Here is a 13,161-nt window from a genome sequence, read left to right as displayed (position 1 = left end):
GGCCGGACTTTAGAGGCACAACAAAGAAATATAAAATATATAACGTTTATTGTACACCAAAAAAAAGGTACACAGCCCAGCTCGGAATTGAGCTCCTACGTCTGCCCCATAGCAAGCAGGATGCTATGGTGGCAGACACAGAAAAGGAGGAGCCAAGATAACTGGTTAGGGGGGGGGGGGGCAGAAGAGGGGGTTCGGGCCCCTTTGTGCAATACTATTGATCAGAACAGGTAAGTATAACATGTTTCTTATTTTCATAAAAAATGTTTTTTGCTTTTAGAAATTATTTAACTTCATTATCATGGGGGATTCAAGATGTCTCCTATTTTGGCTTCAGTAACAAGGAGTGGACTGCAATAAAAAATATTTTTAAATATTATTTAACTTTTATGTACAAGACAGTTGTTTATCGCTATCAAATGCTGTGTTTAATCATTCTAGATTGTTCAACAATGGACTGACAGACAATTCTATGACTTCTATTGCACATCTCTTGAAAAAGAAGCAGAATTTTCTGTCCCTGAGGTAAGGGTAATATGCATATCTATGAAAGAAAGGCTGGGCATATATGGTACTAAACTAAATAAAGTGCTTTTATTGCCATTGAAAAGATTTTTTTGCCACTTCCTGTTTTGAGGACACAACAGAAAGATAGGGGAAATCTCCCCAGCTGGCATACAGTCAGAAATTAAAAGCTGCCAAATGTTCTAAGCCTTTCCTATTTTATCAACAACAAAATACAACTGAATGAATATTAGGTAATGCATAGTAAATTGAATACTTAACACCAGGAAACAAAATATTTTTCTTATTTTTTCTATACATTTTTCTATTATTTCTATTAAAAATACGTGCTTTTGATTGAGATTATTTCCTGGTCCACAAAAATATGTATTTCCTTTATATATTGTGTGATAACAGTCAAACAGACATTTAATAAAAAGTACTGGTCAGAAATGCATTTTAGTTGACTTGTACCCAATTGTTAAAGTTAATTGGAAGCTTAAATCTTTTTTATTTATTTATTTATTTATTTATTTATTTATTTATTTTACCCATAGATTGGGGAACAACTGTATAACTGAGGTTGGTGGACAAATATTAGCAGAAGGACTAAGGGAAAATCAGTCACTAAAATACCTGGGGTAAGTTAGAGAAAATATTTCCAGGTCTGAATTTGCTATAAGAATGACTGTATACCTTGTAATACTGAATTGTCTTACTTCAGACTCTGGGGAAATCGAGTGGGTGATGCTGGAGCAAAGGCTATTGCAGATGCATTACAAAATAGCAAGACCTTGATATGGCTTAGGTAAGAAAAGAAAACTTATGTTATAGTATGTGTATTTAAAAGCATACATTTCACATTTTAATTCCATCAATTCTATTTTTCCCATATGGAGGGAGAGGATAGAAGTCTTTTAGGAAGCAAATATTTCATATTTTAATTTCATTAATTCTATTTTTTTTTTACATGGAGTTAAAGAATAGAAATCTCATCCTAAAAATTATTTTAAGCTAATCTTACTGTAGGGTGTATCACCATTGGCTTTTCCAAAAGCTGTAGTAAACTTTTAAATAATAAAAAAAAGATTTCCCCCTGTAAGGTAAAGGTATAATGTGCTAGTATGCCTCACACATGAAAGACTTACCTTGAAACGAAGCCCTCCAATGGCATACTGTCACCGCTGCAGAGGCTTCCATCTTTACCTGGCCTTCCTTCCGCATTCACGGGTTGCAGCCACTTGAAAGGCTGATGACGTCACTCCCAAACATAACAACCAAGTGTAAACCAACGCTAATTCCAATAATAGATATAAAAAAAACAAACATAAACTCTGTCAGAATAATTTTAAACCACATTATCAAATATACATAAAATAGTAATTGGTGTATATAAATCCATAAAATATCATGTGAAAAAAGTTGAAAACACACTTATTTAAATATTCATGAAATAATAGTATATCTAAAAAAGTCCATGTGAATGTGCAGAAAACTATTATTATTGGTAAAAACACAAAAAAATAGTGACCCAAAAATATGATGTAAACACTCAATCAACAAGTGTCACCGATGTGATAAGACCCAACACAGAATCCAACATTGAGTGCAATGGCTGCTCACCTCAATAATAAATCAATAGGGCGTTTATCGTAGAAGTAATATTCTTCTGCGAGGCTCCAATGGTAGTGATGGCTCAGCAGGTATAAAGTTGTAAGTAGACAGCCAAACGTTTTGGAGGTAACTAATTCCTTGGTGGTTCACTCATAGGAAATAAATAAAGGCTCCATAGGGTAGTATATACACGATGTAGTTTTAATGAAGAACAATAAAAGACTTACAATTAAGTTCAGGCAGATGAATAGGATATGGACCACTCGGTCCCCGCAGTAAGCAGTGTGTAAAAACCGAACTTCCAGTCACGGCCCTAGACAGGAAGTGACGTCACCCGACTCCTCCCGACTCCCAAACATGTGGGCAGGAGTCACAGCCACAGCTCAGAACTCTGAAGGAACAACACAGGTATACTGTTCCTTCAGAGCGCATGAATCGGTGACGTCACCAGCTGCTGCTCACTAGAATATCTCCTAAATAGTACATTTAGGAGATCTTCATTTTTACCTACAGGTAAGCTTTATTATGAGTTTACCTGTAGGTAAAAATACATTTCAGGAGTTTACAACTTTTCTTTTTTTTTAACAGTAATAAAATAGAAATTACTATTGTGAGAAAAACCTATAAATAAAATTCACAAATATGGCAAATAAATAAATCATGCTGTTTTTGTTTAAAATGTTCTTAAATACTTTTTGGGAGTGTCTAAAGATGTTTCCTAGAAAATAATCCACTAATAAAAGTATATATGGTTTATATACATTTTTCTTTTAATGCATTAAACCTTTCTGGATATGTACGTATGTTTTTTTTTTTTTTGTTTTGATTCTTTCCTTTTGATTGAACGACTGGAGAAACACATAAAGCTCTCTTTTCTTATAGTATTTTCCATTTTGGCTTTAAAGTCCGAGCTTGTTTTTTCTTTTCTCCTCTTTTTTTTTTTTTTTTTTTGGGGGGGGGGGGTGATATCTGACTCCCCCCCCCCCCTTTAAACATAGTCCAAATATAGCAATTTTGTAACTTGTGGCTGCAGGGTGGGAATTTCCCCGGCTGTAGCTGATTGGGCCAGCAGCCTGCTACAATCTTCCATGGGCTCTGGCTGAACTTGGTTTGGCCCAAACCTTAGCTCATCACTACATATGGCCAACCAAAACCAAAATCAAGATCCAAATGTTTGGGTTTGGTCTGTTGAATGACCAACCGCCTTTCCTTTTTTTACTGCCACCTTCAATTTTTTTTATGTACTGTGTCTGTCAGAAAGGATATATCCTGGATGGCAGGGATGTATCCCCTTATTTTTTGCAAGTGGGCCCTTAATTGGCAATACAGAGTTAATGAACGAGGAAGGTGAAAAGAAAATAGAATGAGCAAGATTTTTTTGTGCTCTATGGGCATTATGCTGCTGAAATAACCCAGTATCTTATGTGTTTAGGAATTTATTGAATTTCCATGTTCATGTTTATTTCATGCTTTTTTAGGTCTCTTTGCTGAAGACAAGCCCACTAAAGTTACAATAAAGACTAGGTTTTTTGACAGGACATTGTCCCAGCTACTCCCCACAAATATCACAGTATATATAACCATCTGTGCTTTCTTCAATTGTAGCTTGGTTGGCAACAACATAGGAAGTATTGGAGGGCAGGCAGTGGCCACCATGCTGAAGAAAAACACAGTACTAGAAGAACTCTGGTATGTATTTTTGTTGATGCCACCTAAAAGTGTAGGTAGTGCTTAAAAAAGCTTTTGTTACATTTCTCTGTCACATTTAAATATAAAATTTCAAGCCTTTTTACTGGTATGGGAAATAGCTTGTAAATACCTGCTGATCTTGCAGCAGATTTCCCCACCAGGGTTTGATGTATTGTGCTGTCATTGCTGTCCAGAGAGTCCAAATTATCTGGTAATGCTGAATGCCATGCATGATGCTAATGTTTTTCTAATGGACGTTTATATCCAGCACTGCCGAGAGTGGGTACTACACAAAACTTGTAGCATACATACCTAAAAATAAGTAGGATATAAAGTAGAACTATGGCCTTGAATTAAAACAATATGTGCTGCAGCACTTGATTATAAATGCATCTGCACTTACAGTTTTCTTTTAATTCCCCTGCAAAATCCCACAAATAGCTGTTGATCCTGCCATTAAAGACCACCTAATGCCCAGGAACCAGGTGACTTCATTCACATTTTTTGGTCCTGTCCTCACCTCTCTGCCTTCTGGTCTTCGGTGCTCCAGTTAATTGAAAAAGTTTCATTGATTAAGCTAGACCCTACCCCGAGGATTTGTATACTGGGACTACTTGATGATTTGGTGCCGAGGGTGGAGGACCGGACGCTGTTGGGTCTGTTGCTTTTTTATGCCAGGAAAACTATTGCGCTCCACTGGGGGCGCCCACCCTCGGCGCTCCACTGGAAGAAATTGGTGAACTCAGTTCTCCCTCTCTATAAAGATACATATGCACACAGGGGCTGCCCTAAGAAATATGATAGAGTTTGGGCCAGGTGGCTCTCCGATCCCTCTACAGCCGCAGGTGACTGATGTGATTCCCAAATCTTGCCCCTGAGCACTGAGGGGGTAAAGCACAGCTTCTTTCGGGCCTTCCCCGGGATCCTGGAACGTGGGTGCTTCCCTGGTGGCCCTGATCGGGTTGTCGGATATTCGATTTGAAAGTGATTGCCATGTCTGTGTTTTACTTTCCTTTCTTACTTGTGTTTCATATGGACCCCTGCGTGGGTTATTTGCTTTATTTTTTTAGTATTTGGGGGGGGGGATGGACGTTGTGAACCAATGCACCATGTTTGTTGTTGTTGTTTTTTTTTGTAAGTTTAAAACTTAATAAACAGATTTTCAAAGACCACCTAATGCAGCTTCCCGTGATTCAGTGGCCACAATGCTGCACTGTTCCTGAATTCAGAGCAGAGTTGCCACTCTCATGTAGGCTGGGCCTGCTTTGAAAAAAAATGGACTATCAGCATTGTCGCTGCTTATTCACAGGTCTGTAGCTTGTCAACCAGCACCTGGTCACACTTAGTTGTGCCCACTTATTTCTGGATTGACAGTATGTCCTCTCTTGCTGAAACCCTCCCACTCTGAGCTGCAGTGTCAGGGACTTAAGCATGTGTGATACAATAGAAAGAGGACTTTGTCAGGAATGGTAATGGTATTTCCCATTTTACTTTGTGTAGCTTAGGTATCACAAAATAACTGGATTTGGTACTGACTGTAGCTATACTGTCATACAGGAGTCTTTAGTTGTATTTTAAAGGCATTAAAGTTTTTTTTTACCTTAATGCGTAGTTTTACTGCGGCAGGTTGGCTCTGTCCCACGAAACGACGTACCCGTACGTCACTTCGCAGGAATGCTAGTGGGGGCACGCACATGCCGATTGACTATAGGGGGAGCCAATCAGCAGGTCCAGTGGCCATGATGTCCACCGGGCACCCGCAATCTCTCCCTGTGGAAACAGAACGCCGGTCTGCCGTTGTAAACATGGCAGACCGCTGTTCTGTCAGTAATCAACACAGGGATCCTATGTTCCTAAATAAGAGTTCATGCAGCAAGCCCATCCCCTACGCAATTATAAAGCACCCCCTAGGGACACATTTAACCCTTTGATCGCCCCTGGTTTTGGCACCTTCCCTGCCAGTGTCATTAGTACAGTAGCAGTGCATATTTTCAGCACTGAATATTGTAGTATTGTATGTAGTATGTCACTGGTCCCCCCAAAAGTGTCAAAAACGTCAGTTAAGTGTCCGATCTGTTCGCTGCAATGTCGCAGTCCTGCTAAATATCGCTGATCGCCACCATTACCAATAAAAAATAAATAAATAATAATGACATAAATCTTTCCCCTAGTTTGTAGATGCGATAACTTTTGCACAAACCAATAAATATACACTTATTGGGATTTTCTTTACCAAAAATATGTAGCAGAATACATATTGGCCTAAAAAGATGAAAAAATTTGATTTTTAACTTTTTTTTTTATTGGGAATGTTATAAAGCAAAAAGTAAAAAATATTGTTTTTTTTCAGAATTGTTGCTCTTTTTTTGTTTATAATGCAAAAAATAAAAATCCCAGAGGTAATCAAATACCACCAAAAGAAAGCTCTATTTGTGAGGGGAAAAAAGGACATCAATGTTATTAGGGTACAGCATCGCACAACCACGCAATTTTAAGTTAAAATAACAAAGTGCCGTATCGCAAAAAATGGCCTGGTCATTAAGAGGGTAAAACCTTCCGGTCCAGAAGTGGTAAACGAATGAGTTTGTTTGACTCATTAGTAAACCATCACACACTTGTTTCCCCTACAGTGTTATTAACATAAACAAATGTGTTCGCACTGGATGATATGACAAACAATAATTGAGATTCAAAGTACTTACACACTAGTAACTTTCCCTGCATTAAAGCCTACTGGGTGGATGACATGATGATTCACCTATAATGCACACAATCATAGAATATATCCCACAGCCTAAATAAATTACCATTACTAATAAAATATTTCACATTTAATAGCAGACAATTACAAAATAATAGTTTTTAATGTATTAGCATACCGCATATACTCGAGTATAAGCCGAGTTTTTCAGCACATTTTTTTGTGCTGAAAACGTCCCCCTCGGCTTATACTCGAGTCAAGGAAAAAAGTCCCTGGCCGCTCCGACGGGCTTAAGCTTTAAAAATGGCGCCGCCCGTCGCATACATGTCACCGCGCACGCGCCGCCGCCGCTCGGGAGAAGCCGGGAATACCCGAAATTATACGAGCGGCGGCGGCGCGTGCACAATGACGTGTGGGCGCCGGGCAGCGCCATTTTTAAAATGAAGGCGCCTCTGGAATAGGTAAGTGAAACAGCTTCACTACCTGCCATTATGCAGGGCTGTGGGCACACTACAAGGGATGCAGTGCTGCGGGCATGGTCCACCTGTACCATGCCCACAGCACTGCATCTCCTGTAGTATGCCCACAACCCCGGATCCTCTTGTACCATGCCAGTTCCCTGCATTCTCCTGCACCATGCCAGTACCCTGCATTCTCCTGCACCATGCCAGTACCCTGCATTCTCCAGTACCATGCCAGTACCCTGCATTCTCCTGCACCATGCCAGTACCCTGCATTCTCCTGTACCATGCCAGTACCCTGCATTCTCCTGCACCATGCCAGTACCCTGCATTCTCCTGCACCATGCCAGTACCCTGCATTCTCCTGCACCATGCCAGTCACCCTGCATTCTCCTGTACCATGCCCGCCGCCCTACATTCTCACCCTAGGCTTATACTCGAGTCAATGATTTTTCCCATCTTTTTGTGGTAAAAGTAGGGGCCTCGGCTTATACTCGGGTCGGCTTATACTCGAGTATATACGGTATATTAAAAAAAAACAGTTTATACAGAGGTACAATAATTTATTAAGCCAGCACACCAGATTATTTTTTTCAAGTGATGCAACAGATTCATTCTTTTCTGTAATCTTGGTGCCATAAGTAATTATTAGTATACACAGAGATTTTCTAATATGCTGGTTTGATGGTTCAGTGACCACAATGGATAGATCTCTCAAATTGTTAGTTGGCTAGGATGGATATTAACTGATCTCTGAACATCCATCGCCATCCCCCTTAAGTAATCCTTAGTTTAAAGAAAACGTTAAAGCCCACATAAATCCATGGTCATGTGGTTTGCTGGGTCCTAAGTCTTCATTCCTCATGCAGAGTGTCTATTTCACAGCCTGGGGGACATGAACACTTTCTATTGATTGTCTAGCAGCAGAGTCCTCTCGGGCCTTTATGACTGTAGTATCAAGATGACATCATGACAAATGGACCAGTCCGTAGGGGTGGATGACTGGTCTCCATTTCTAGAAGAGGCGGCAATGAGGAATACATGGTGGCAGCCGTAGATGAATAATAAATGGGGCTTTAAACATTTTTTTAAAGGGAGAATAGGTGGGAGAAGGGTTGGGAAAGAGGTAGGCAGGATTTATTTTGCCTAAGTCAGCAAAGCTTCACTTTATTCACTAAGCTCTGGGGCTAATTCATGTTGCAAGGCAAAAGCCTATTTGTCTTTAGTAAATCCACCCATTAAGTTCTACAGAAAGCAGTATAAACAAACTTTTACTTGTATAACTAGGGCTATAGAAAAAAATGCAAATGTTTCTAGCGCTATGCCCAAAGGAGCCACTTGGTAATTAGGGTTCTCTGTTCTGCGCCTCGACTCCAATAATCTAAGCCCCTTTGACAACGTCAGCACCCTCTGAGCGAAAATTACTGCAAGCACTTATAGGAACACAAGTGTGGATACCTTTAACTCATCTGTGAATTAGTATCAGGGAATGGACTCAAGTTTAGTGGTAAAGAAACTCATTGTATAGGTATGGGATAGAATAAATGGTGGTTTGAGCATAAATGAGCATACAGTATAACTACTATGCCAAAGTTACTTAGAAGAGAGTTCTGTACCACTAGACTGGAACTGACTTATAAATCAGCAAAGTCAGCAATACACAATGCATATAAGCATTAACTGCAATGTGAATGATAATCTTATAACTAATTTAGAGTGCAAGTACATTTTAGAGAATGTCAAGGGTATAGTGCAATGTCCCTTGAGAGGTACCACTTAGAATAAGCAGTGAGTAAAGGTCCCTGTGTAGCAGCTGCAAAGGGGCAGTCTTTAGTCTTAACTCTTCAGCCAGCTAGCGTTGGGGCCCAGTTATACCATTGATGCACATAAGAACAGTCTCAGTCAAACCTGCAGGCAGCAATAGGTCTTCTAGTTCATAAAAGTCTCAGTCTGTCTAGCATCAGATAATACAGTAAATCCCTGCAGTAGCAGCTCACCAGTCTCAGTGATATTGCAGCTCACCATCCAGTGACACACAGCAGTTAGTCCACTCTTTGCTCTGCACCCAGGTGTCTGGCTGTCCGCACTCCCAATCTCAGCACTCCAAATCCCACTCAGGCCACTGACATGCAGCAGTGATGGTGCCCACTGGACAGGAATGTGCATTGCCCGGTCCCCCTCAAGGCAAGAGAAAGGTATGTCCTGTACAGCCCCAGAAAATGCAGCTCTTTTCCCTCCTCCTGGCAATTTCTTATTGTGAAACATAGTTCAAAACTCTTGATTACACAATACAGTCTTTCTCCTCTGAAATACAGTACCCACAGTGCAGTGTTGCTTGAATGCTTCCTGCTCAGCAGCTCCTTCCTCTCACTGATATGACTGGTAGCCAGTACAGCACTGCAGGGCAGCAGCTACAGAGAGAAGCTGCAGACAGTGTTTCTCTCACTCTCCATTCTTAGCGAAGCACCTGGCTACATTTGGAACACTTTTTAATGTAATATAAAAAGATAGAAGCTGCAGCACTCAGTTTTTCAATCTTCTACACAAAATATATTCGCCAATGGGATGTGCCATAAAAATCATACAAATATAATTGTTCATCAATAAACAATTCAAATGTGTATAGTGCAATGACAGTATTAAACATGTGTAAATATAAATGTGAACAAATTAACAATCCATGCACTAAGCAATCCTTGTAAAAACGTGATGACGTTTCTACTTAAAGATCAAAGAGATATCAATATATATACAGTATCTCACAAAAGTGAGTACACCCCTCACATTTTTGAAAATATTTTATCATATCATTTCATATGACAACATTGAAGAAATGCCACTTTGCTACAATGTAAAGTAGTGAGTGTACAGCTCGTATAACAGTGTAAATTTGCTGTCCCATCAAAAAAACTCAACACAAAGCCATTAATGTCTGGCAACAAAAGTGAGTACACCCCTAAGTGAAAATGTCCAAATTGGGCCCAATTAGCCATTTTCCCTCCCCAGTGTCATGTGACTCAGTGTTACAAGGTCTCATAGAATGTGTGTCGGCAGATAAGAACCATTTGGCCCATCTAGTCTGCCCAATATATCTGAATCCTATGAATAGTCCCTGGCCCTATCTTATATGAAGGATAGCCTTATGCCTATCCCATGCATGCTTAAACTCCTTCACTGTATTTGCAGCTACCACTTCTGCAGGAAGGTTATTCCATGCATCCACTACTCTCTCAGTAAATTAATACTTCCTCATATTACTTTTAAACCTTTGCCCCTCTAATTTAAAACTGTGTCCTCTTGTGGTAGTTTTTCTTCTTTTAAATATGCTCTCCTCCTTTACCGAGTTGATTCCCTTTATGTATTTAAAAGTTTCTATCATATCCCCTCTGTCTCTTCTTTCTTCCAAGCTATACATGTTAAGGTCCTTTAACCTTTCCTGGTAAGTTTTTTCCTGCAATCCATGTACTAGTTTAGTAGCTCTTCTCTGAACTCTCTCGAGAGTATCTATATCCTTCTGGAGATATGGCCTCCAGTACTGCGCACAATACTCCAAGTGAGGTCTCACCAGTGTTCTGTACAGCGGCATAAGCACTTCTCTCTTTCTACTGCTTATACCTCTCCCTATACATCCAAGCATTCTGGCATTTCGTGCTGATCTATTACATTGTCTTCCCACCTTTAAGTCTTCTGAAATAATTACTCCTAAATCCCTTTCCTCAGATACTGATGTCAGGACTGTGTCAAATATTCTATATTCTGCCCTTGGGTTTTTACGCCCCAGGTGCATTATCTTGCACTTATCCACATTAAATTTCAGTTGCCAGAGTTCTGACCATTCTTCTAGTTTTCCTAAATCCTTTTCCATTTGGCGTTTCCCTCCATGAACATCAACCCTGTTACATATCTTTGTGTCATCAGTAAAAAGACAAACCTTACCATCGAGGCCTTTTGCAATATCACTTATGAAGATATTAAACAAAATTGGTCCCAGTACAGATCCCTGAGGTACCTCACTGGTAACATGACCTTGTTCTGAATGTTCTCCATTGACTACAACCCTCTGTTGTCTGTCACTCAGCCACTGCCTAATCCACTCAACAATATGGGAGTCCATGCTCAATGACTGCAGTTTATTGATAAGTCTTCTATGTGGGACAGTGTCAAAAGCCTTACTAAAATCTAGATATGCAATGTCTACTGCACCTCCACCGTCTATTATTTTAGTCACCCAGTCACAAAAATCTATAAGATTTGTTTGACATGATCTCCCTGAAGTAAACCCATGTTGTTTTTCATCTTGCAATCCATGGGATTTAAGATGTTCCACAATCCTATCCTTTAATAGGGTTTCCATTAATTTGCCTACTATTGATGTCAGACTCACTGGTCTATAGTTGCTCGATTCCTCCCTACTACCTTTCTTGTGAATGGGCACGACATTTGCCAATTTCCAATCTTCCGGGACAACTCCTGTTACTAATGATTGGTTAAATAAATGGTTCTGCCAGCTCACCACTAAGCTCTTTTAATAATTTTGGGTGTATCTCATCAGGATCCTGTGACTTATTTGTCTTCACTATAGACAGCAATCTTAGAACGTCTTCCTCTGTAAAGACACATGCATCAAACGATTCATTAGTCATCCTTTCAAGTGGAGGTCCTTCTCCTTCTTTTTCTTCTGTAAAAACTGAACAGAAGTATTCATTAAGGCAGTCGGCTAGCCCTTTATTCTCTTCTACATACCTTCCGTCCTTTGTTTTTAATTTAGTTATTCCTTGTTTTAATTTCCTTTTTTCATTTATATATCTGAAGAATGTCTTATCCCCCTTTTTCATAGACTGAGCTAGTTTTTCTTCTGCCTGCGCTTTAGAAGTTAGAAGAATATCTGTACTCCTGGTAGAACTTGCTATTTTGGTTTTCCAGTTTATATCTGGAAGATTGAAATCTCCCATAATGATAACTTCTCCTTTCATTGTCATTTTAGCTATTTCTTCAACTAGTAGATCATCTAGTTCTTTAACTTGACCAGATGGTCTATATATCACACCTACACGAGTTACTGCATGATTAGCAAACTGCAACGTAACCCAAACTGACTCTATGTTGGCCTCACCAACTTGTATTAGGTTAGATTTAATGCTATCTTTCACATACAGGGCCACTCCTCCGCCTTTCTTGCCTTCTCTGTCTCTTCTGTATAAAGAGTACCCTGGTATGGTTATGTCCCAGTCATTTCTTTCATTAAACCATGTCTCCGTAACAGCCACTAAATCTACATTCTCAGATGCCATTATTGACCCAAGTTCATTGATTTTTTTACCTAAACTGCGAGCATTTGTAGACAGGACTCTGAGCTTATCATTTCTTAACCTCTGTGCTTCTGACCTGTTCTGGCATTGTTTCGGGGGGCAATTGGACTCTTGTATTTTCACTCTTTTGCCCCCCCCTTCCTCCCCATTCTCAGGTGTGAATGGGGAGCGGGTGTTTTAAATTTGGTGTTATCGCTCTCACTCTCTCATACTGGTCACTGAAAGTTCAACATGGCCCCTTAATGGCAAATAACTCTCTGAGGATCTAATAAAAAGAATTGTTGCTTTAAATAAAGATGGCCTATGCTATAAGAAGATTGCCATGACCCTGAAGTTGAGCTGCAGCATGGAGGCCAAGACCGAACAGCGGTTTAACAGGACAGGTTCCACTAAGAACAGGCCTCGCCATGGACGACCTAAGAAGTTGAGTGCACGTGCTTAGCGTCATATCCAGAGGTTGTCTTTGGAAAATAGATGTATGAGCTCTGCCAGCATTGCTGCAGTGGTTGAAAGGGTGGGGGGTCAGCCTGTCAGTGTTCAGACCATACGCCGCACACTGCATCAAATTGGTGTGCATGGCTGTCGTCCCAGAAGGAAGCCTAAAGATAATTCACAAGAAAGCCCGCAAACAGTTTGCTGAAGACAAGGAGACTAAAGACACGGATTACTGGAACGTCACCCTGTGGTCTGATGAGACCAAGATAAACTTATTTGGTTCAGATGGTGTCAAGCGTGTGTGACGGCAACCAGGTGAGGAGTAAAAAGACAAGTATGCCTTGCCTACAGTTAAGTATGGTGGTGGGAGTGTCATGGTCTCAGGCTGTTTAAAAGCTGGCGGCACTGGGGAGCTACAGTTCATTGAGGGAACTATGAATGCCAACAT

The 13,161-nt window shown here is 40.2% G+C and overlaps 1 protein-coding gene across 1 annotated transcript in view; it reads left to right on the top strand.

Moving 5' to 3' along the window:
* Positions 1–13,161, top strand: part of NOD2 (nucleotide binding oligomerization domain containing 2) — a gene marked incomplete at its 3' end in the record, with an annotated part of 121,443 nt that overhangs the window by 64,208 nt on the left and 44,074 nt on the right. The window contains exons 5-8 of the mRNA XM_082269707.1: positions 442–525; positions 1,062–1,145; positions 1,229–1,312; positions 3,724–3,807. Coding sequence (XP_082125833.1) covers positions 442–525; positions 1,062–1,145; positions 1,229–1,312; positions 3,724–3,807 — 336 coding nt within the window. The remainder of the gene's footprint in view (positions 1–441; positions 526–1,061; positions 1,146–1,228; positions 1,313–3,723; positions 3,808–13,161) is intronic.

Source organism: Pelophylax lessonae (genome assembly GCF_965119305.1).
Source record: "Pelophylax lessonae genome assembly, chromosome: 10".
NCBI classification, from domain to species: domain Eukaryota; kingdom Metazoa; phylum Chordata; class Amphibia; order Anura; family Ranidae; genus Pelophylax; species Pelophylax lessonae.
The sequence above is the reverse complement of the archived record's forward strand: the minus strand, read 5'-3'. Positions and strand labels throughout refer to the sequence as shown.